Source organism: Myxine glutinosa, chromosome 4, assembly GCF_964187855.1.
Source record: "Myxine glutinosa chromosome 4, kmMyxGlut1.1, whole genome shotgun sequence".
NCBI lineage: Eukaryota > Metazoa > Chordata > Myxini > Myxiniformes > Myxinidae > Myxine > Myxine glutinosa.
In genome coordinates, this window is record NC_136264.1 from 148,602,672 (window position 1) to 148,627,074 (window position 24,403).

The 24,403-nt window shown below is 46.4% G+C and overlaps 1 protein-coding gene across 2 annotated transcripts; it reads right to left on the reverse strand.

Annotated features, from left to right (window-relative positions):
• Positions 1 to 858: 858 nt before the first annotated feature.
• Positions 859 to 23,643, reverse strand: BLZF1 (basic leucine zipper nuclear factor 1). Of its 2 annotated transcripts, XM_068113717.2 has the most exons (7): positions 23,443 to 23,643; positions 22,918 to 23,312; positions 22,574 to 22,773; positions 22,259 to 22,387; positions 2,308 to 2,527; positions 2,087 to 2,132; positions 859 to 1,792 (listed from the first exon to the last, which is right to left on the reverse strand). In XM_068113717.2, exons 1-7 carry the CDS (start codon positions 23,459 to 23,461, stop codon positions 1,734 to 1,736), a joined length of 1,068 nt encoding a protein of 355 aa, XP_067969818.2. In that variant the 5' UTR covers positions 23,462 to 23,643; the 3' UTR covers positions 859 to 1,733. The 2 variants fall into 2 exon arrangements, with proteins under 2 accessions (XP_067969818.2, XP_067969815.2); XM_068113714.2 differs by lacking the exon at positions 859 to 1,792 and having other exon boundaries at positions 1,819 to 2,132.
• Positions 23,644 to 24,403: the final 760 nt, after the last annotated feature.

Genomic DNA, 24,403 nt, shown 5'->3' on the forward strand with positions numbered 1-24,403 from the left:
CCTTTCACATCTTTAGGTCCCCAAGAGAACCAGAAAACTGCAGGAGTCTCACCGACGCAACCAGCACCAGTTACAATTTGACTCAAAACCATTCACAAGCGCACACACACGGCTTTATAAGGAAGATTTCAATGGGATATATCAGTTATGAACAAGAACATCTGTCCTCTATTTTGCCAATGCAGTTTCTATTTATTTAATTAGCTTTTTTTATTATATATATATTTTTTTACAAACCAGCATTCCAATTTTCACACGACCGACTGTTTATGGCCGCATATGTGAGTAATGGCGTATACAAGAAGAGTTCTGCCGATTCAGGACCATCTTTGATCCCGCAATCTCGCCATGGCAAATTTACTCCCTTCGAGGTCAAAGAAAAACTTCTGCGGCCGCTCGACAACCATTAGCAGCTGCCATTATCCCCGAGACAGCGCAGAAGCTGTGACATCTGGGTGATGAGAAGGCTTCGTTTAAACACTTGTGGAAACAATCACTGCACTCTCACCTAGTTGTTTGAGACAAAGCTCCCACTCATTTTCCCAGTAGGGCCGAGGGGGACTGCAGCGTCCGATGGTTATTTTAGCTCAGAGAAGCCAACTTCCCACCTGCGTAGGGCTCCTGCTGCCAATACTTTGCATTCTGCTCTCAAACTTCAGCTTGGGCACGATTCTACCGAGCACGTTTCCACCAAACGTTGAGATTTTTTTTTATTACGAAAAGTCATTCCGAAGGAAAATTTTCACTGCCATCTTATTTTGCCCGTCTTTTCAACTTGTTTATTTCAAAAGCAGGAAAACCACCTTAATATTTGAGTTCATACCCTAAAGGCAGATAATGTCACAATGACAAATGTAGTTCAGCAATCAGATTTATTTTGTTTCAAAGCATGTTGCCAGGATAAACTTGTATTTCAACTTTTGCGTTTGCAACGGTGACAAAGTACTATCAATAAATCTTTTAAATAGTCAATGCCCAAGCAATGTGGAGTTTATACTGGCAGGTTTTCCCATCTCCAAATGCTCAAAAACACTGCTGGGAACAATCTACATATTTCATACAAGAGTATGGTGAAATTTATGACCTATATATATACATATAAACAGTTCACTTCCCTACCCTGAATGGTGTCTTCTCTTAACCTCAGCTCTTTTATACTCCGCATGCCCCTCAAGTGACACGAGCCCAACCCTTTGAAATATGTTGTGTGTAGATGGCCCCTCATTTAGAATGGCATGCTACAACATGCTAAAAGCACTGCTTATTTTCCTCAAGTTTGCATCCCATCCAAATGCCGAGATGCAATCATCACATACGAAGTGGAACATGGCAAAGAACAAGGCCATTGATAGACGGAGCACAGTTCTGGCTGCACATATTTGTCATGATAAGTGATATATTGAGCACAAGTTATGCCCACGGTCAAAAATATTCAGATATCCTATCTGCTAACTGCAGCAGAACAGCAAATAATAATAACTAAATAAAATCCTTACATGTGCTCACTTTCACAACTCAAGCAACCAGTATGATGAATCAAGTATCCTCACCATCCCAAATCCCAAGAGTTGTGGAAGTGCATCGCCCCCTTGTGTTGCTATCCTTTTGCTGCAAGAGTGTACTGAAATCTCCTTTCTTATATTACATCGTGCTATTCCTTCCAAAAACCCTGTTTAAAATGAATAAAAAGCAGTCAAAGTGCTTTACCAATACTAGATCAGGAATATACATTTTCAGTTCTTCAATCCGCCACAAAATTGCATTCCTTGCGACTGAAGGACTGAGGCAGCAGCTGCAGAAAATACGGTAACATCTATTTATGAATGTTTGCTTGTACATGGAGTCCTAAAAATAATTATTTTGCACCATTTTGGGGGCAAGCCAAAATGGCACCCTTGTGGCTGTTTATTTCAAGTTCTCTAGTGGAGCACAAGCTCAAACACAAAAACGTGTTCTTCCCCAGGACATCACAGCACAATGATGTCACCAGTACAGTGTGGACAGCAGTTCAATGTAATCCCATCATAGCGTGTGTACATGTGAAAGCGGCCGATGTTCAATCGCCCAGGAGAGAAGCCTTTCTTACCCATGCCTGTTGACCCTGCGTTTTCCGTGGTCTTCGGCACCAATACCTACGGGAGGGAGGAATGTGGACAAGAAGGTCCGTAGAACTCGAGTCCGTAACATGTTGAGGATTGATTCTTTAAAGGTCTTTAACTACCAGCGATGTACCCTTAACCCCCTAACAGCTTCAAAATACCATATTGCATGTCTTGCATAATGCTTCACAATGACATTTGATCCTACCTTGATCCCCAAGTGCTCTCCAACTGTTGCACTCAGCTCAATCAGGGGCCAAGACCTCGAGTCCTTTCCACCCAGCAAGTGATCACTTATGGCCCGTGCCCGGTCCCTCACCTGCTCTGACAGTTCCAAAGTGTTTGGAACTGGGAGGGGAACATGAGGGTCGGGTGTACTCATAGGGCTGGTCAAGCCTTGGAGAGCTGACTGAAGATTATCGAGAATTCTGGGAAAGACATCAGGTATACAATAAAAAGTCGATAATGGGAAGCAATGAGAACGAGTTGCTCATTGCCACTTTAAATGGTGATAAAGCAATATCAGTCACATCCGAGTACGAGGTTAAGTACTTGGTGTATGCAAATTACGTTTTGCAACACGATGCAATACCTATATGATCCATGTAATCCTATTTGAATGGGTTTGTTTTATAATGGATATTCAAATGGTTCCATGAAATTTAGAAAATAAATTTAAAATAATAAAATTAGACCAACTGAACAGTAATGTCAATGGTGCATCCACTGCTTTGAATATTCATATTCGTACATATTCCATACACACAATCCACCCATATGGAATATATTTTTACTATGAGGCATGTTACGTCTACAGGACTGCAGCTGGGACAGTGAGCTTTATACCGTACTAGCAGGGGATACCCAGCTGGGTGAGCCTTTCCGGCGGTAGTTTGGGAAGTGTTAGACATTGAAAAGCTATGGAGTTATTGGCATCATGTTGGTTACCTTTTGCCTGTGGGCTGGCTTCCCAACATACTTTACAGCGTCTTTTGGTGGTCTCAAAACGGACATAAAGGCCAAGGTGTGGTAGCTTAAAACATTGCCCAGATTCTGATGTACCGACACCCAAACATTTGGGGACTCTCGGTGCTACAGTTCGGCCGTGAAAGAATAATGTACAAATGCACAAACACACGAAAATTTGTATATTATAGATATAATGGATCAATCTTGAAGGAGCCTACATATGTCGAATCAAAATGTCTTCAATTAATTTATGGTAATGTGGGCACCATTTTTGTGTCTATCCCACATTGCCAAGAAGGTACCCCACTCTTATGGGGAGCCACTTATCTCTTATGTTCTGGCACCCCGCTCTGCTCACCAAACTCTCCTCTTATAGTATCCATGAAAATCTCCACACATGGCTTGCGAATTTCCTCTCTGGTTGTAGTCAATGTGTGGCCCTGAATGGTTTTCTCTAATCTCCCCTTCCTGTTCAGGCTGGAGTTCCTGACGGCAGTGTTCTGGGCCCTGTCCTTTTTCTGATCCTCATCAATGATATCTCCGACTCTCTGGAAAATCCTCTCTATCTCTTTGCTGACGACTCTACTCTCTGCCGCTCCACATCCCATCCCTCAGATCGGCAATCTGCAGCCTCCTCACTCTCTGCAGACCTGGACAAAATCACAGACTGGACAAACAAGTGGAACATGTCTTTCAATCCTGACAAATCTCACACTCTTACGATGTCTCCCCAAAAAGACCGAATGGACAATCCTCCCATCTACTTTCTCAACAATCCTCTCCAAGAAGTTCTGTCACTCAAGCTTTTGGGTCTCACTATTTGCCATGATCTTTCCTGGGAAAACCACATTTCAAATCTGGCCTCCAAAGCCAGTCGCCGACTGGGCATCCTCCGTCGTGCGAAGTCCTTCCTTGGCACACCTGAGCTCCTCACCACATACAAGGCTTTCATCCGCAGCTCAATGGAATACTGTTCTCCCCTCTGGGCCGGTGCTCCTGCCTCACCACCTAGCTTGGCTTCACGTCGTTGAAACCAAAGCTTTCAGAATCATTGGAATCTCCCGCGATGAAACTAACTCCGAGGGCCTTTCACTCACTCACCGCAAGCAGGTTGGTGGTCTTTCTGTCTTCCACCGACTCCTCTCCGGCCTTGCTCCCCAAGCTCTCTCTGTGCTCTGTCCCCCAAATATTCCTACAGGTCGCACAAGATCTGCCAGCAACCCTCTTATGGTTAAACTGCCAAAATCAAGACTCTCTATTCACCTTCACTCTTTCATTCCTCTTTTTTCCCACCTCTGAAACAAACTCCCTCACTCTTCAATCCCACTCCTCCCTCCAGGTCTTTAAAACAGCTGTCCACCACCATATCTCATCTTCCCCCATCCGCAACCTTGATCTTTTCTACCCCCGTTAATTCACCGCAGATCCACTTTTTGAAATACCAACTTCTCTCCTGGAAAGCCGAGCAGTGTCCATGTGTTTTTTTAATGTATTGAACGTATTGAACGTAAAGAATGTATTGAACGCAATGGAGATTATGTTGAAAAATAAGTCGTTACACACGCATATGCAATAACCAAGTTGTGAAAAATATTTTAAGGTTACTTATTGACTTCCCCTCATGCATATAAATATAAATATATATAAATATATATATATTGTTACGGTTCTCCGCCGCCCTTCTTCACCTTACCAAGGGGGGGGGGATTAATCCCCTTGTTCTTTCTGGGCTTGGCGGAACCGAGACTTGAAACGCCTCTTCCGGGCAAAACGCAAAGTAGGGTTTCGGGACCAAGTCTCGCTCGTACCTAAATCCCTGCGCCGCCAAGGAAGCGAGGAAGCAACCCTCGCACGAGCCACGTGTGGTTTGGGTACGCCGAGCGGATTGAGTACCACGTGGTCCGTGCAGAATAGGTAGTGGAACCCGATTCGAGCGGTTCTATTCGTACCACGCTTAGCCAATGAGGAAATCACAGGAACGATCGAATGGAAAAGGAAGAACACAGGTTTCATTATTATTCCCACACGTATGTACAATGATCGGGACGCAGAGACACAGAGCAGCACTTAAACAGTCTTAGTCTTTACTCCCAGACTCGGGCCCGTCACACTCACACAGGGAATTGCAGATGGGGTGATGTTCCAGCCAGACGCGTCGACGTGGTCGTCCAGGAACGGCCCCGTCCGGCTCTCCACGGTCCCAGCACGTCCCGCGAAGATGGCAGCAGGCGGTGGAAGGAACCTCGTAGCGTATCTCCCGAACAAAGGCAGCCGATGAGGTAGAGCGGAAAATGCGCGTCTCAGCGCGGCTGGCGATTACACAGCCGTTATCACTCGCGTGACAATGCACTGTACGCGGCTCGGCCTCCAGGTCAACCAAGCATCACTTTATAATAGCGCGTATTCCGGTTCATGCGCGTCTTTCTTCACCCGCATATCTCTCAAAGTTCTTTGACGCTCTCAACTCCTGCTCGTCAACGATTCCTCCTGGTTGGTCAGTGCGCGCGAATTCTCCCTCTCATCAGCGAGTCCTCCCGCGCTAGTGCTTTGTTCAACGAGTCCTCCCGCGCCAGTCCGCGCGAGTCCTCCTGGGGGCTTTGTGCGATGGGTTATATAGATACGCCCCGAACCTTCTTGAACCCTCTCGAACCTTCAAACCACACCCTGTGACGCAGTGCTGCCGCCACAACCTCTGAGCCCTGATTGGCGGCTCGTGCTTACCGTCAGCTCCTCTGCCGCCCCTCATTCGGCTCCGCCCCGACCCTCCGAGGCCTGCCTCGTGTTAATTTGCCCAAAATGAACCAAAGTCAGCGCAAAGGGGCATGAGGCTAGGGAGGCTGGATAGTCGGTTGAAGTAGGACCTATTCTCCTGACTCTACTCAACGCAGAACTAACGTAGGAAAAGGACCAAGCTCACAAATACGAACAAATAACTACACTATCGCGAGGCTGCATGTTGCTTGTGTGACTAACTATGAGGGGGAAATTTTAACCTTTATTATACTGACTGCACAAAACTCAAAACCGCAACACTATATATATAAATATATATATATATATATATATATATATTGTTGAGGATTTGGGAACTGTGTGTAATCCGATGTAAATTTTCCACTTTTGTATGCTGTAAATCTTCTTGTAAATATCACCCTCCAATGTAAAGATCAAAGGTCATCCTTGGTTAAGCCACCGCACACACGTAGCCAATCATAAGATTCCCTCAGTAGTTATGCCCTTAGTAAATGTCAGCATAAGGCTCTGTAGTCCACTAATTCATTGCGTTGCATCAATAAAATAAGATAGATCCCCTTTCATATCCCAAAGCTTTCATTGCCAACTGCATTGGGCGGTTGTCTGCATTTGCCGCCATTGCCACGTGCTCTGTTTCGGAGAAGAAAGGCGTGTCTCCGCCCTCGTCATCGAAAGGAGGAGTGAGCCAGCCCTTGCCGACCAACCAATGATGAGGGGTTTGGCTTTGCGAGGGCGTGGAGAGAACGTTCGCGTAGGCTTGAGGGTGTGGCCTATATAACCCGCAGCCGACGCCCCACACGGAGAGAGAGAAGGCAGATGAACCGGTGGAGAGCACGCGGCGCATGAGGCGGAGGAATCCCTGAAAGAGCACGCGACGCAGCGGCACGCAGCAGCTTCAGCGCACAGCAGCTTCGGGTCTCAACGGCAGTATCGACCGTGGCCGCGAAGGAACGCACCATGCGAGACCGATCAAGAGGGCGGCGGCTGCTCCCTCCCGGCCCGACCGTGCTTCGGTCCGAGCTGAACCTTCCTCTCCCTCCAGCCAATCCACTCTGCAATTCCCCATTCGTGTAAGTCTGATTGTTCGTGTCTTTCAGGTCGTCTTGGGGTTATAAGTAAGACTGTATAGTTAAGCTAATAATTGCACTGTGTCTCCTCCTCCTTCCATTGCCTTGTAAATCGTATTTCAATTCTTTTCTGCTTTAGTTGTGTGTAAATAATAATAAATATCTGTTCTTCCTACCTTGTCTTCTTCACATTCGGTCGCTTTAGAGGTTTCCATATTGAGGGTACGTGGCGCGATTCGGCCAACGAATATAAATCGGGTCTAGTCTTGGTAAACGGCTCACGCTGCAATTCGCTTCGCTCGGCGCAAATCATCCATTACGCTGTGGCCGTGAGCGGGGAGTATTTCCTTGCGTACCGGGAGGCGCTGGTATTTAGGTCATAGGACGGTTGGGCCTAATACCCTACCCAGCGCCGACCGGGCGTGACGTCATACCCCCGGGACCACGTCGGTCAGTCATAAGCGAGGGGATTAATCCCCCCTCGATAAGGGGAACAGAGGCCGACGTTGGGTTCCATAACAATTGGTGTCAGGAGTGTCGGATTCGGACCTGAAGCGCGAATAGCGCGCTCAAAATTTCGAGCAGCCAAAATTTAATTTTTTTTTTAAATCCCAAATTTGAAAATCGCGCCATGGATGATCAAGGCGACAGGATGCCGGTGGGGGAATTAGAAGAGGGGTTAGGGGTAACCCAGAACCAGAGGGAGGAAATGGAGGAGGAGAGCAATGAAGATGTGGTTGCGGGGAAATCAGGTGCACAAAATGGCGCTCTCGCGCACGTGGTTGTAGAAACGCAAAATGGCACCTCGCACATGGCTACGGCGGCCGCACCCGCTGCACAAGTGGGAGGGATTGACATGCAGGCCCTCGTTGCGCAGCTGCAGGCCGCCGTGCAAATGGGGATAGGAGAACAATTGGTACGAATCGAAAACAAAATGGGAGCAATGGGGGGCCAAATGGGAGCAATGGGGGGCCAAATGGGAGCAATGGGGGGCCAAATGGGAGCAATGAGGGACGAAGCGCGGGGTACCAGTGAGCAATTAAGAGACGGGTTAAACAATATGAACAATAAATTTGAGGGGTTAGACAATAATTTTAAGGGGTTGGACAATAAATTTGAGGGGTTAGACAATGGGATAAAAGGGGTGAAGAATGGGTTAACGGGGCTAGAAGACAGGATGGAAGACAAATTGCGGGAAAAAGGGGAGCAATCCGCCCGGGAAATTCAGCAGATGGGAGATCAGATAGAGCAGGTGAAAATCGGATTAGAAACTAAATTGGATGCTCAAAGTAATGAATTGGAACAGATGAGGGCGGCATCTACCAAAGAGATGGGAGAAATGGGGTAGGAGATCAGACGAGGTGTGGGCGAGGATGTCTCGAGGATACGCGAGGAGGTAAAGTGAGGTGAGGAGCGTATGGAGAAAGAGGTGAGAAAGGGGACGGCAAAGTTACAAGGGGGCATAGAGGAGTTGCCGCAGGGGGTGGGGCAGCTGACAGTGGGACAAAGGGAGTTGAAGGAACAGGTAAAAAAGAATAGGGCTGTGATCGAGGGGTTGAAGGCGACCCAGAAGGAAATAAAGAGGGACGTAGCAGTCATAAAGAAGGAGTGTCAGACGGTACATGAGGGACTGACAGCGAGGTTGGACGAGGTAACAGAAGTAATGGAGACGAAAGAACGGGAGGTGAGGACGCACATAGAGATGACTAAGGCGACATTAGAGGAAGAAATCGAGGGTGCGCACCGGGAAATGAAAGAAGTGAAGAAAAAATTAGAGGATGTGGAAGAGGGGGTGAGTGAAATTAAGAAGAGACGGAGGGAAACTAAGAGGGAGATAAAGGAGGAGGTGATGGAATATGTACAAGGTCGGTGCTCAAATCGTGATGATGTGCTTACTGACCAAATAAAGAGTTTGCAGGTGGCGGAGGCGGTGTGGAGATGAGGTGCCGAGGTGAGTGGCGATATACTCGGAAATGTATATGGTGTGAGGGGAGATGCAGTCGGCTTGGGTGTTGGTGTAGACCCGGGTGTTCGTGAGAGGCCGCTGGTAAGGTGTGCGACAGGTACAGAGTGTGAAGGAGGAAGTGTGCGAGGATGTCCGACTATGGGGTGTGTGAGGAAAAAGTGCGCGCCGAGGAGTGAGTGTGCTGTCGAGAGTGAGTTGGTCGTAGGGCGTGTGCGGGGGGGGGGGGGGGGGCACATGGAAGCGCGTGATGGGGAGTGTTCCAGGGGATGTAAGGAAAGAGTGCACACCTGTGGTGAGTGTTACGGAGGGTGTAACGGGAGAGTGTGCGCAGGAGGATGCGCGAAAAAGGTGTGTAACAGAGGAGTGCATGATTACAGAGTGCGCTGTCAAGAGTAAGGGTGAATGCGCGACCGAGTGTGGTGGTGAAAGTAGTGAGAGTGACATGGAGCATGAGTTGGTTGTGGCAGGTGAGAGAGAATGTACACCTGGAATGGAAGGATGCACACCTGGAATGGTCGAGCGCGTGTGGGGATGCACGCTTGAGTTGGTAGTGGAGCACGTGATTGGGTGTGCGGAGGAGAGCACACCCGTGGTTGTCACAGAGGATGTGACCGAGGAGTGGGCATGAAGAGGTGTGTTGGTGAGGTGTGCGAACGACGAGTGTGTGCTAAGGTGTGCGGTGGTCAGGTGTGTGACAAAGTCTGTGAGCGGAATGAGTGTACCTGGGTGTTGTAGAAGAGAAGGTGCAATGACAGAGCATGGAGACAGCTGGATGGGTGAGCAAGGAACGGAACGCGGGGTGTGAGCATGCAAGTGGAGCATCGACGTTAAACGGGATAGCGGTTAAATTGACTTGAAGCCGAAGCGAGCCCTCGGTTCGTGCCGGGCTTCGTGTGCAGCGGGAACCAGCGGGGATCGTTACCATGGCGGTTTCGAAGGAACCGCCATACGGGATCCACGCCGGGCCTCGCTCCGAACGGGCGCGTCCGTGCTCCGCTAGGCGGAGCGGGCGGCCCGGTCGGAAGGGTCGTCACGGCGACCCCTTGTGGTTGAGGCGTTCCGGCAGGGCGAGATCGGGCCATCGGACGGCTCCGTGCCGAGATGGTGCGTGGAATCTCGGCCCGGGTAAGCCCCCTTCCCTGCACCGGATGCCGGACGAATCCAACCGCCGGCAACAAACCACCCGCATTCATTGCTCGGCTTTGCGAAGCCGAGCTTTGGAAATGAATTGGCGCACCGAGAGGCTCAAGTGAGTAGACGTGTGAGGGTGGTAGCAGTAGCAAATTGGAAAAGCAAAATTTGATGATTGGCAAATGATTGGTAGAAGGATTGGCAGTGATTGGAAAATTTTTGATTGGTTGGAATTGGATGAGCCAAATTGGTAGTGAGAGATGCCCGATGTGGTGGGATGGCAAATCCACCATCCCTCACATAACGGGGGCAAAGGAGCTATAGTTTTATGGGGTTTGGCAGTGTAAGCTCGCCGAGGGAGGGTTTGGATCATGTATAGGGACCTAGAGATTGACCATCGGTAACGGTAAGGTAAGTAGCGACATTGCACAGGTAGTGGGAACATAGAGAGGGTAGTTGGATGATAATGACGAGGGAGCGCAATAATGTAAGGGGCGACGGGGAAGCGCGAGTGTTAGCAGGAAACCAGGTAGATCAGATGATGCCGTGTGAGTGTTGGAGGTGCACTCAGAAGTGTATTGTGATAAGGTGATTGTGAGTTGTATTGAGCGTGGAAGTGTATGGAGCAGTGAGTGAGGAACAATTGTGATTGCACAGGTGTGCAACTGAACAGGTGTATGGAGCAGTGGAAGAGTGAGTAATGGTGGTTGTGTGTTGTGTTGACCGAATGGTCCTGGAGGAAGGAGGGTGCAGGAAGCACCAGGTGTAGGAGAGATGGCACAGGTGTGCAAATACAGGTGTATGGAGAATGGTTGTATGAAATAAATGGTATGGAATATATGGAGTATGGAATGGATGGTATGGAGTGAGTATGGTGAAAACTGTGGAGTGGAGTGGATGGTGCGAAGGTGTGTATGGGGAGGATGGACCCCTATCACGAATACCCGGGGAGGGTAGTTTAAGAGTGAGGGAGAGGGAGTAGCTAAATTGTGGTTGGATATTTGCATCTGTGGTGCGGTGTGGAAGAATGGTGTTTGGATGGGTGCATTAGTGACGTGGAAATGGCTGGGCGTGTGGCCTGTTAGTGTGTGTAGTTAAATGGGCACTCCGCCACTGTTAGGATGTCGGCCAGGTGAGGCTGCAGGTGGGCTCTGGGAACCGGTAGAGTTGTTGTGGATGGGGCCCGAGGATCCAAGGACGGACCCGGGTAGCCCAGTGCCAGAGAGGGCACCGAGTGGGGAGAGCGCCAGAGGGCCTTCCCCAGGTAGATAGGTTAGGTAAGGAGCAGGTAAGCTCGGAGGCAACTACAGTGGTGGAGGTGTGCAGGTGGGTAGACCTGCTGGGAGAGCCACACGACCCAGTCCTGAAATTGTGCAAAGGCACAGGGAGTTGAATCGGGGGAGTGAGACCCCAAATTGATAAGCACCACAGTTTGGTCAATGGGAATTGGTTTTTAGAACCCATAGAGTAAGTTGGCCAATGGATTGGCAGGGAAAGACCCCGGGTAGTGTAAAGTGTATTAAAGTCATTTAGAGGATAGTTAGGATTGGAATCTCCTCGCACCATCTACATCCACTCACCAGAGGTAACAGGACTCCACACCATGCCATGTTGTTGTGATTTTTCTGTGCAAATGTTTGGAATGTGGGACGCATCATGACGTGGGTGTGACATTGTGCTGATGTTCCGTCTCTCCGTCCTTATGAGGATTGATGATGAATTTGAATGATGGCAAATTTTGGTTAGAGGGATTGTGGGGACGAATTTGGTATAGGGGAGATATGGGGAAGACGTGACGGTAGCGACGAATTTGTAAATGTGTAGATTTTTTTTGTGTACATATGGGGTAAGGGCAAGGTTAGAGTAGGTAACAGGGGGGGGTGACGTACGGTAGGGACGAGCTTTCTCACTTCGCTCTCCGTACGCACCTCGTCCTGCATTGCCTTGTTTGATGTGTACCCTTTTGACCTTACCCCTCACTCACCTGTCTTCTGTTCCCCTGTCCACGAGGGGAGCGTGCGGGAGTCCGCCATGGTGTGCCAGAACTCCCACAACCAGCATGCATTGCAATGATGCACCACTTATGGACCGCCGTCTTGCGGCCAAGCACCACTTTATGGACCCCACGTTTTTGGGCCTGGCACCTCTGCTGGAGCCGGCCACGATGGCCCAGGGTCTTGCTTGCGGACATCGGTAAGGTGGCACCTATGCCAACCAGGTGGACCACCCTTAGTTGGCCCCTGTGGCCCTAAATAAAAATAGACACGTTTTGTGCACTTCATTTTTTAGTTCCAAATAGGCCGCATGAAGAAAAGAATTGAAAGACAACATCAGGAAGAACATCGGCCCAGCAGAAAAGAGGAAGACCACCACCAGTTGTTTTTTTTTGTGTGTGCTTATTATGAACTAGTGACTGTGCACCAAATGGTGCTTTTGGTGCTTTTGGAGCTCTCTTTATAGTACTGGTGCGTCGATGCAACGCGTGCTGTCTCCTCCCTCCCAACAGGAATTTCTTTTTATCTTTCCAAAAATAAAAATCACAGGTCCTGGGTTGCGTTTTGTAAATAGTCAAATGATGTCACTGTAAATAATGCTCCCCCATCGTTCATGTTTTAGTTTGAAAATAATTCCGCAATTCGGTTAGCTGTGGGTGTGAAACTGTTAGGCAGGGTGCAACGCAATTAGCGGGACATATTTATTTGTGTTTTTAAATTGTCGCACTCAGGGTCAGGTTAATTGTAGAGGGAATTACACCTACGTGTCACACTAAAGTAAAAATTATAGGCCCGGGGCGTGCCTAAGAGGATGAGGGTGCAGTGTTGAGGATTTGGGAACTGTGTGTAATCCGATGTAAATTTTCCCCTTTTGTATGCTGTAAATCTTCTTGTAAATATCACCCTCCAATGTAAAGATCAAAGGTCGTCCTTAGTTAAGCCACCGCACACACGTAGCCAATCATAAGATTCCCTCAGTAGTTATGCCCTTAGTAAATGTCAGCATAAGGCTCTGTGGTCCACTAATTCATTGCGTTGCATCAATTAAATAAGATAGATCCCCTTTCATATCCCAAAGCTTTCATTGCCAACTGCATTGGGCGGTTGTCTGCATTTGCCGCCATTGCCACGTGCTCTGTTTCGGAGAAGAAAGGCGTGTCTCCGCCCTCGTCATCGAAAGGAGGAGTGAGCCAGCCCTTGCCGACCAACCCAGGATGAGGGGTTTGGCTTTGCGAGGGCGTGGAAAGAACGTTTGCGTAGGCTTGAGGGTGTGGCCTATATAACCCGCAGCCGACGCCCCACATGGAGAGAGAGAAGGCAGATGAACCGGTGGAGAGCACGCGGCGCATGAGGCGGAGGAATCCCTGAAAGAGCACGCGACGCAGCGGCACGCAGCAGCTTCAGCGCACAGCAGCTTCGGGTCTCAACGGCAGTATCGACCATGGCCGCGAAGGAACGCGCCGTGCGAGACCGATCAAGAGGGCGGCGGCTGCTCCCTCCCGGCCCGACCGTGCTTCGGTCCGAGCTGAACCTTCCTCTCCCTCCAGCCAATCCACTCTGCAATTCCCCATTCGTGTAAGTCTGATTGTTCGTCTGTCTTTCATGTTGTCTTGGGGTTATAAGTAAGACTGTATAGTTAAGCTAAGAATTGCACTGTGTCTCCTGCTCCTTCCATTGCCTTGTAAATCGTATTTCAATTCTTTTCTGCTTTAGTTGTGTGTAAATAATAATAAATATCTGTTCTTCCTACCTTGTCTTCTTCTTCACATTCGGTCGCTTTAGAGGTTTCCATATAGAGGGTATGTGGCGCGATTCGGCCAACGAATATAAATCGGGTCTCGACTTGGTAAACGGCTCACGCCGCAGGTTGCTTCGCTCGGCGCAAATAATCTATTACACTGCGGCCGTGAGCGGGGAGTATTTCCTTGCGTACCGGGAGGCGCTGGTATTTAGGTCATAGGACGGTTGGGCCTAATACCCTACCCAGCGCGACGTCATACCCCCGGGACCACATCGGTCAGTCATAAGCGAGGGGATTAATCCCCCCTCGATAAGGGGAACAGAGGCCGACGTTGGGTTCCGTAACAAAAAAAATATATATATATATATGTATACATATATATATATATACATATATATATATATAAATAAATATATATAAATATATATAAATAAATATATATAAATATAAATACATATATACATACACACACGACTGGTCAAAAGTTTTATTTATATATATATATATATAGATATATATATAGATATATATATATATAGATATAGATATATATAGATATAGATATATATAGATATATATATAGATATCTATATAGATATATATAGATATCTATATATCTATATATATATATAGATATCTATATATCTATATATCTATATAGATATCTATATATCTATATATATATATCTATATATCTATATATATATATATATATATATATATATATATATATATATATATATATATATATATATATATATATATATATATACATACATACATACATACACAACTGGTCAAAAGTTTTAGATCACCTCAATTTTTACAGTTTTTATTAAAATTTAAGCAAATAAAGTCCAGTGAATAACCTGAAATGGTACAAAGGTAAGCAGGAAGACAGACAGACCATTATAACCCTTAAAAGTGCAGGTCTTTACTTTTGGAGAAATTGCAAAGAAAGCCAAGGTGTCAGTGAGTACAGTTTCCTACACCATCAAAATGCACTTGGAAACTGGAGGAAACTGACAGGAAGAAGTCTGCTCGAGGTTAAAAATAGTTTAGGTTCGCAAAAATGCGAAAATGATGTAAATTGCACAGTTATGTTGTAAAAAAAAGGCCTTCTTCAGGGAACAAGTAATGGGTTAACAACGTACAGTTGTTCTGCAGCAATGTAAGTAAATTAAGCCTTGAAAATTGATGCAAACAATTCCAACAGGTGTCCCAACCTCTGCTGATTACTTGATTACAAACCCCCTGTCTGTATGAAAGCAGTATTGGGACAGACTGTTATTACACCCTCTGAAGCATTATTTGGACAATATTGCATTGCAGGAAGTAGTATAATGGAAACTGGAGGAAACTCTGACAGGAAGAGGTCTGGCAGACCCAAAGCCACAACAGAATCAGAAGACACGTTTCTGAGAGTCAACAGCTGGCGTGATAGGCGGCGCACAGGACAACAGCTTCAATCACAGCTGAATACTGGTCGAAGTAAGCAAGTCTCAGTTTCAACTGTGAAGAAAAGACTTCGAGTTGCAGGTTTGACAGGTCGAGTGGCAGTAAGAAAGTCATTGCTAAGATGGCAAAATAAGAAAAAGAGGCTTGCCTGGGCCATGAAGCACCGCCAGAGGACGACTGAAGACTGGAAGAAGGTCTTATGGACCGATGAATCAAAATTTGAAATCTTTGGTTCATCACGTAGGGTTTTTGTACGCCGTCGAGTAGGCGAAAGGATGTTCCTCAGTGTGTGACACCAACTGTCAAACATGGAGGAGGAAGCGTGATGGTCTGGGGCTCTTTTGCTGGATCCAGAGTCGGCGACTTGCACAGAGTGACTGGCACCCTGAACCAAAACGGGCTACCACAGCATTTTGCAGCGCCATGCAATACCCTCTGGTATACGCCTAGTTGGTCAGGGGTTCATCCGACAGCAAGATAATGACCCTAAACCCACCTCCAGGCTATGTCAAATCTACCTTTGAGGAAAGAACAAGACGGTAGGCTTCAAATCATGGAATGGCCAGCACAGTCTCCAGACTTAAACCCCATCGAGCTGGTTTGGGATGAACTGGACAGAAGGGTGAAAGTAAAGCAACCTACAACTACAACACATTTGTCCGAACTTCTGCAACAGCGTTGGGAAGAACGTCCCGAAACAATATTTGATTTCCATTGTAGAAAGAATGCCAGGAGTGTGTGTTCAGCGGTTATATCTGCAAAAGGAGGCTACTTTGCCGAGTCAAAAATTAAAATTAAATTTGTTCAACAAAATGATTCTTTGATTTCTTTTTTATCTCCAATTGTTTATTTGTTCTATGCTTAATGTCAGAGTACATTGAGACATTAAACTGCGTAAATTTCAATAAAAACTAGAAAAATTGAGGAGTTCTAAAACTTTTGACCAGTAGTGTATATACAGCCACGTGAAAAAGTAAGTACACCCCATGTAAAGTTTTGAATTTTTCAACATATTGCAACATACAGCTATTTGATCTTCATTTCAACAATATTGACAGATAAAGGTGATATAATATAACAAATATCATAAAACATTTACATTTTGTATTCCATTGTATCATTTAAATAAACATAAATGCAAATTTCACATGTGGAAAAAGTAAGTACACCCTTGGCTCTAATAGGTGGTATTGCCCCCTTTGGCAGAAACAACCTCAAGCAGGCGTTTCTTATAACTGTCTACTTGTCTTTCACATCGACTGGGAGAAATTTTTGCCCACTCCTCCATGCAGAATTCTTTCAGCTGTGCGATGTTTGAGGGGTCTCACAGCTCGTTTGAGGGGTTTCACAGCATGCACAGCTCGTTTCAAATCCCCCCACAACATCTCGATGGGATTTAGATCCGGGCTTTGACTTGGCCATTCCAGAACCCTCCATTTCTTTCTTTTCAGCCATTCGTTGGTGGATTTACTGGTATGTTTAGGGTCATTGTCATGTTGCAAGGTCCACCTTCGGTTGAGCTTCAACTTTCCAACAGATGGCCTCACATTATCCTCAAGCACCCTCTGGTACAATGAAGAATTCATCGTGGATTATATGATGGTGAGCTGCCCAGGCCCTAATGCAGGAAAGCTGCCCCTAGCCATAATATTTCCACTACCATGCTTTACAGTTGGTATCAGGTTCTTGTGGTCAAATGCTGTCTTTGGTTTTTGCCAAACATGCCTTCTGGTACTGTGGCCAAATAGCTCTACCTTTGACTCATCTGTCCAGAGCACATTGTTCCAGAAGTGCTGGTCTTTGCCTCGGTGTTCATTGGCAAACTTTAGTCTTGCCCTGATGTTCTTTCTGGACAGCAAAGGTTTCCTCCTGGCACACCTCCCATGTAGATCAAATTTGTGCAGCCTCTTTCTAATGGTAGACTCGAGCACTTTGACATCAACAGTGGCAAGAGCTACCTGTAGGTCCGTGATGACATTCTGGGGTTCTTCGAGACTTCTTTCAGCATCTTGCGGTCTGCTCTCGGGCTGAACATGCTGGGGCAGCCTGGCCTGAACAAGTTGGCAGTTGTTTGGACTCTTCTCCACTTGTAGATGATCTTCCGGACAATCGAAAGATTGATTTCAAATTGTTTGGAGATCTTTTTAAATCCCTTCCCAGACTCGTAGGCATCTATAACCTTCTTTCTGAAGGCCTCAGAGAACTCTTTTGACCTAGGCATGGTGACGCCACACACTTCAACAAAGAGCAAACCAAACTAAATGTCTGAGGTTTAAATAAGACAGGTTCCTCCAAGATCCTCTCTGACGATGTTCTAATCATTTGCACCTGAGCTGGTGCACCTGATTCTAATTTTAGGTATTTGAAGTAGTGATAAATGTAGGGGTGTACTTACTTTTTCCACATGCAAAATTTGCATTCATGTTTATTTAAATTATACAATGGACTACAAAATGTAAATGTTTCATGATATTTGTTATATTATATCACCTTTATCTGTCAATATTGTTGAAATGAAGATCAAATAGCTGTATGTTGAAATATGTTGAAAAAGTCAAAACTTTACATGGGGTGTACTTACTTTTTCACGTGACTGTAGTACCTGTATCGTAACTGTTTACACTCCACGTTTCCATTTCATTATTTACACTCAATGCCCTTTTGCACCATATCTTGGGAGCTTGCAAGCTCACTTTTCATTGTACCTTGTATAAATTGTCCACTGTACAATGACAATAAAGTTCAATTGAATTGGAAGAATTCCCAGGATTGGTTGATGTCAGAGGCAGTAGAGATGGGAGACTAGTCCAGAAGTTTGATGGTTGCTTGAAGACCATGGCAGTCGGCCTGAGTGAAATGCCAGACACATCGGCACCGAGGAGGCTCTCTAAGAATGGCCAGAGAGATGTCCACTTTAACAAGCATATGATCAGATGAATTGATTGGAACAGAAGAAGAACAGCAGACATTTATTTGCAGGGAAGTTTGTCATAACCAAGTCTATAAAAGATGATGTTCCGTTGACTGAGATCGGGGTCGGAAAATTGACAGATTGTGTCAGTCCCAATGAGTCGCAGAAGTCCTTAGCTGAGGTGCCATGGCTGGTGCGAGAGGGACCCACACCCAGCCAGCTGGCATGATGACAATTGAAATCGCCACATATGAGGAAGAGAGAGTTGGGATGAGTGGATAGAAGTTGGTTCATGTTGTCGGACAGCGAGATGTAAACAAATGGAGTCGCCACTGTTCGGTGGACGGTACAACACACATATGAACAAAAGGTGGGAGCGGAGGGGAAGCCGTAGCCAGAGGTACTCATTGGGGTGTGGTGGAGAGAGGGCAGTGCAGGGGGGCAGAAAGAGGGCAGAAAGAGGGCAGAAAGAGAGGAAGAGAGTTTTCGAAAAACAAAACAAATCCACCACCAGAACGAGGATCAGGTTTATCATACCGTAGGAGGGAGTAACCAGGGGGAGATACTAAGGAGTCAGACGTCTTGAAGGAGGAAAGTTTCTGTTAAGCAGATAAAGTCTGGTTTGTCAGAAGCAAGCTGTATGGAGAAACCAGTCAGGTTTGAGTGAATGTCCCAGATGTTTGAAATCCATACCATGAAGGAAGAGGGAGGGAGAGCATTGGATACACGAGAGGGGTGGGAGGTGTAGGGTAAGATGAGGGAGGAGAGTGGAGGTATGGAGAGCGGTTGATAGTGTATAGGAGATTGCAGAAGAGCTGGAAGAGAGGGCAGGATGAGGATGACAAAAGGCTAGGTGGTGATGGGATGAGGCACAGTGAGGAGTAATTTGAGGGGCAGGGGGCAGAGGGAAGTAGAAGATTGGAGGAGGTGGCGGAATGAGTTGGAAGAGAGAGGAAGGGGGAGGAGGCAACTTTGAGGAGGAGGAGTGAGGAGGAGTATAGAAGGGGGAGGAGTGAGGAGGAGTATAGAAGGATAGGAGTGAGGGGGGAGTATAGAAGGGTAGGAGTGAGGGGGGAGTATAGAAGGGTAGGGGGGAGTATCGAAGGGTAGGAGTGAGGGGGGAGTATAGAAGAGGAGTGTTGAGGGAGAGTTTTGAAGGGGAGTGGTAAGGGGGAGGTTTGGAGGGAAGGGGTGAGAAGAGAGTTTTGAAGGGGAGGGGTGAGAGGAGAGTTTTGAAGGGGAGGGGTGCGAGGGGAGTTTTGAAGGGGAGGGGTGAGAGGGAAGTTTTGATGGGGAGGGGTGAGAGGGGAGTTTTGAAGGGGAGGGGTGAGGGGGGAGTTTTGAAGGGGAGTGGAAAGCTGGGGAGTTTTTGAGGGGAGTGGTGAGGAGGAGTCTTGGAGGGGAGTTTTGAAAGGGAGTTGTGAGAGGGGAGTTTTGAAGGGGAGGGGTGAGAGGGGAGTTTTGAAGGGGAGGGGTGAGAGGGGAGTTTTGAATGGGAGAGGTGAGAGGGGAGGTATGGAGAGCTGTTGCTTGTGTATCGGAGATTGCAGAAGAGCTGAAAGAGGGGGCAGGATGAGGACGACAAAAGGCTAGGTGGTGATGGGATGAGGGACAGTGAGGAGTAATTTGAGGGGCAGAGGGAAGTAGAAGATTGGAGGAGGTGGAGGAATGAGTTGGAAGAGAGAGGAAGTGGGAGGAGGCAACTTTGAGGCGGAGGAGTGAGGAGGAGTATAGAAGGGGAGGAGTGAGGGGGGAATATAGAAGGGTAGGAGTGAGGGGGAGTTTCGAAGGGTAGGAGTGAGAGGGGAGTATAGAAGGGTAGGAGTGAGGAGGCAGTATAGAAGGGGAGAGTTGAGGGAGAGTTTTGAAGGGGAGGGGTGAGAGGGGAGTTTTGAAGGGGAGGAGTGAGGTGGGAGTTTTGAAGGGGAGGGGTGAGGTGGGAGTTTTGAAGGGGAGGGTGAGGTGGGAGTTTTGAAGGGGAGGGGTGAGGTGGGAGTTTTGAAGGGGAGGGGTGAGGTGGGAGTTTTGAAGGGGAGGGGTGAGGTGGGAGTTTTGAAGGGGAGGGGTGAGGTGGAAGGTAGTGATGGAATGGTAGGATGGAGTAGACAGTAGAGGGAGGGGACATGGAGTGGGATGCTGGTATGGGATATGGTTTGTGGGGTATGGGCAAGTAGGAGGAGGGGAGAGAACAGACAGGGGATGATTTGACAATGAAGATGTATAAAAAGAAAGATTAATGAAATACAAACATCCATTGCAAGCTGGGGTTCTTGAAATTTTCAAGTCGGATATACGTTTGAAAACGTTAGAGAGGAGGAGTGATATAAAGGAAAGTTTTGAGAGTGTAGAAAGGAAGAGCTGTGTGTGTTGGTATTGTTGAAGCATTTATTTGAAAACAAACTTTTGAAAAGGAAAAAGAAGAGTGAATTATAATAGAATAGAAAATTCAACAAGGGAGAAAAAGGAAATTGAAACATTTTAAATGGCACTATGAAGACCATCAGGGTAAGACATGGAGCTGTAAAGCAGTTGGTAGATACGGCGGGAGCAATTAACTTAAAAAAAATAAATGTTTGCGGGTTAGATAGAAGAAGAGTGAAGCAAAAGCTTGAAGAAAATAACGTTGAGCTGTTTGTTGAATACCGTTACGTTTATGGGAGGGTAGATAAAAATACCGTAGGAAAGGTAGAATTGTATAGGAAATAGTATGGACCATGTAAACATCTACAAACATCTCAATGTACATAAGTAGGGAAATATAGCTTCAGGTTGTTTAAATGTGCATAATACGGGGGATGATGCCGTGTTAATTCGTAATAGGGGTTAAGGTTAGTTTTCTCCTGTGCGTCAAACCCTCTGTAGTGCCTTAACGTTTTTCCGACACAGCCGGCCAAATTACGCTCCATGAATTGCCGGCCAGGCTAAGCCCGCACCTATGGACATATATGGAAAAAGGGACCTGCTCAGGAGAGGCGGAGCGACTGTGCTGGGGGCGTGGGGAACAGGACTGGCTGGCGACGCCTCCTGAGTGATGAGATTGGTCCGGTGAGGGAAAGCATAGGGGCAAGAAGCTGCGCCATTGGCTCTTGGAGCTGAAGAAGAAGAGGGCGCTTGATTCTTGTTGGAAAAAGAAGGCGGTTGGCAGCTCGAGAACCTAGTCATTCTGGCGCTCTTGAGGAGTGGTGTTCTGCAGCGATTGTTAGGAGGTTTGGAGCTGAGGTCTGAGGAGCTGAAGACCAAAGAGCTGAAGACCAAAGAGCTGAAGACCAAAGAGCTGAAGACCAAAGAGCTGGAGGCCACGCTGTGCCTCCCCAGGCAGTGGAGGAGGAAGGGGGCAGTCTTCACGAGCTCCCCACAAACTTGATCGCAAGCGCCTTTGACGCGTGGCGCAGCCGCCATTCTGAGCTTCTTGCGCAGGTGGCTCAAGGTCAACCGCCGCTGGCCTTACAAAAGGGCTCAGTGGAGCCAAAGCTAAGTGCCGCCAAAGGGGGTAGGGGGTGGGGGGGCGGGTGGGGGGTTATTTTATTGAGTGGAGGCACCTCAAATTAGAAATTAGTTTTACCTCAACATTCAATTTTCGTCTGTACTTTATTTTTATTAAATCACTATTGTTGCATGTAATACCGTTTTTGTCATGTTTGCATGTTTTGTGCTTTCAGGAATAAACCCATGTGTTTTGTTCGTTAAATGCTCTATCTCTTCTATCCTGGGAGCGCAAAAATTAACCGCCATAATCGGGAGGTCGCCTCGGGAATTAAGGCTGGTTTGACCATCCGTCCCGGCTGATATTAATCTGCAGGGACGCGACAATACCTTCACGATCTTTAAGAAATGAACATGTTCTGTGTCACTATTAACAAAAAAGTCTGGTTGATGTGTTTTGGACTTTTCAATTACCAGTTTATGTATAAATATCCATTCTTTTTCAAACTTTAATATTGTAAAAAATACTTTTTTTTCTAATTATTTATTTATTTATTATTTTTCTAGGCACAACTGCCCCCCTCCTCCCTCCCCCAGAAAAATCAGAATTACAAAAAAATAAAAAATAAAAAAATTAAAATAAGTACGTTGCCTGGTAGTGCACCATAAAAAAAAGACCAAAAAGAACAACAACAAAAAACAACTGTGAAGCCCTGTATATACATTCATTGTATGGCCATGATACCTGTACGTGTCTGCGAGGTCTCGACGCAACTGGCGATGCTCGGCTAGGAGGGCATGTACAGCTCGCCGTGCATTTTTTTCAGCACACTCACTTACTCTTCGTGCACTTGCCTGCTCTTCAGCCAACAACCTGCAACCACAATGAAACAACTCATCAGTTTGATCCAAGCCGGAAAGCAAGCACCTGCAATTAAAAATCCTTTACGCTGTTATCAAGCATTTTCTTAAATTGGAGCAAACTACCAACTTGCACATCACGGCCATGCAACAGCTGAGAGAGAGGCAGTTTAATAGAAGAAAGATGAGGTATGCACACCTGCTGCCGATGCTCTTGCTTCGCCAGACATCACACTGGATGTGCAGCCGTTCCGCTCGCTCCGTCACTGCCGAGAGCTTGTGACTCGCTTCCCGTGACAATGCCGCCTGCATCAGATGCTCCTTCACCAGCGCCTCTACCTTCCGCTGCACGTCTGAGCCCAGAGATGCCACCAGCAGTGCTTTCAACTCACGGTTCAGCTGTAGCAACAAAAAAAGGAAAAAAGATCAAGGGCAATATGTATCAGTATGGGTTACAATCCAGACTATTCCACCTTTTATAATGTACCTTCTGCACCTGCTCTTTAGCTCAAACCCATAAAAAAACCCAAACGATCATCTCACCTGTAACTGCACTGCCAACTCACGTACTGCAGCGTCCTTCTCACTCACAAGCCTTGCACGCTCCTCTTCTTCAATCGCCTCTTCCCCATCTTCCTCAACATCACCCAGTTCCTTCCGACACAGCCTTCCTCCGACTCCACCAGCCATGGCAATCCCACGCTTGTTTGCCTTTCGTTCTCGAACCAAAGCCGAGCGAGGCACCAATATCCTCACAGCCTCAACTTCGACCTCAGCCTCATCCTCATCCTCATCCAGTCCAGCAAGCCACGCGAGGTCCCACTTGCTGTGCAAGTCTTCCTCATCATAATCTTTCAAACATCCATCATGTTTCAGCTCACCTTCGTCTTTTTCCATACCGTCTCCAAATCCTCTGGCCTGTCCCGCCATGTTAGTCCCTGGAAGAAAAGCAAACAGTGGAACGGGATGGGTAAAAGAGTAACATTTTAGCGATTCGCCATATTTAACAGTTCGATTTTCATTTACTCAAGAGAAAAATAAAATCACGTTTTTCAAAACAAACTTTACCTGACACTTCCAAACTCATGTTGTTCAGCTAATCGGTAATCATTATATTAAAAGGGATTAACAAAACAAAAAAGGTGAGGAACTATGGATTCCTTTAAACGATACAGTGCGATACGACAATGTACAGTACCCAAAAGCAAAATAACGTCAAATGCAGTGAATCACCGTCAGGCAAAAAAAAAATCAAAAAATTAACGTCAGATTTTATCTTCTAAGTTTTTCGTTGCCTTTATATGAAATAATAGGACACATCTAGGTCTCATAACTTCATCTTTATTTTTCAATTAAACTTTTTTTTGCCGTTTTCGTGCAGTATCTGAAGAGAGTGAGAGAAAGAATAAAGCATCAGTCGAGCTTTACGATACACCATGAGTAGTCGTAGTATCGTACATCAGCTCAAGAAACGTAGCACCGACAATTTCCTTTTGGAACTTGTTGGAAAAATTTAAAAGGAAAGGGAAATGCGCAACTTGGTGTGAAACATTTTTAAATTTAAACTTTATTTTCAATAGATGCATCAGAAATTCAAAACATTTTGCAACAACATATTAAACATTGCTTTTTTTCATATACTCGGTGGCCAGGAGCTTTTATTCAAGTTTAATATCAGCTCTGCTTTTAAATGAGGTGTATAGGCAGCATCATGTTAAGGGTTACTGTTGTTCTCACGTTTTGTGCGAAACACGACGGGCTTTAATCAGCTTGAATGGAATTTTGAAAAGAATATTTTCGTCTTTAGCTTCATCAACAATTTCATTTCTTAAAGAAAAAAATGAAGGAAATACTTCTTGTAAGCTGTCCACGTAAGTCGTAAACTACACCACGATGATTACACAGCAGAAGAGTAGACAAAACAAGGCAAATAATGAAAAAAAATAGTTTGCTGTCATTTATATTCGGGTTTATTCGAAAACTGTGCTAAATACTTAAAATTAGTTCGTTTATTCCAAGAACAGCGTTT

Coding starts and splice junctions, on each gene's coding strand:
- BLZF1 (XM_068113714.2), bottom strand. Junction 22,774..22,917: donor AGTTGGCAGTGCAGTTACAG/GTGAGATGATCG, acceptor TTGTTGCTACAG/CTGAACCGTGAGTTGAAAGC. Junction 2,528..22,258: donor GACCTCGCAGACACGTACAG/GTATCATGGCCA, acceptor TGTCTTTCCCAG/AATTCTCGATAATCTTCAGT.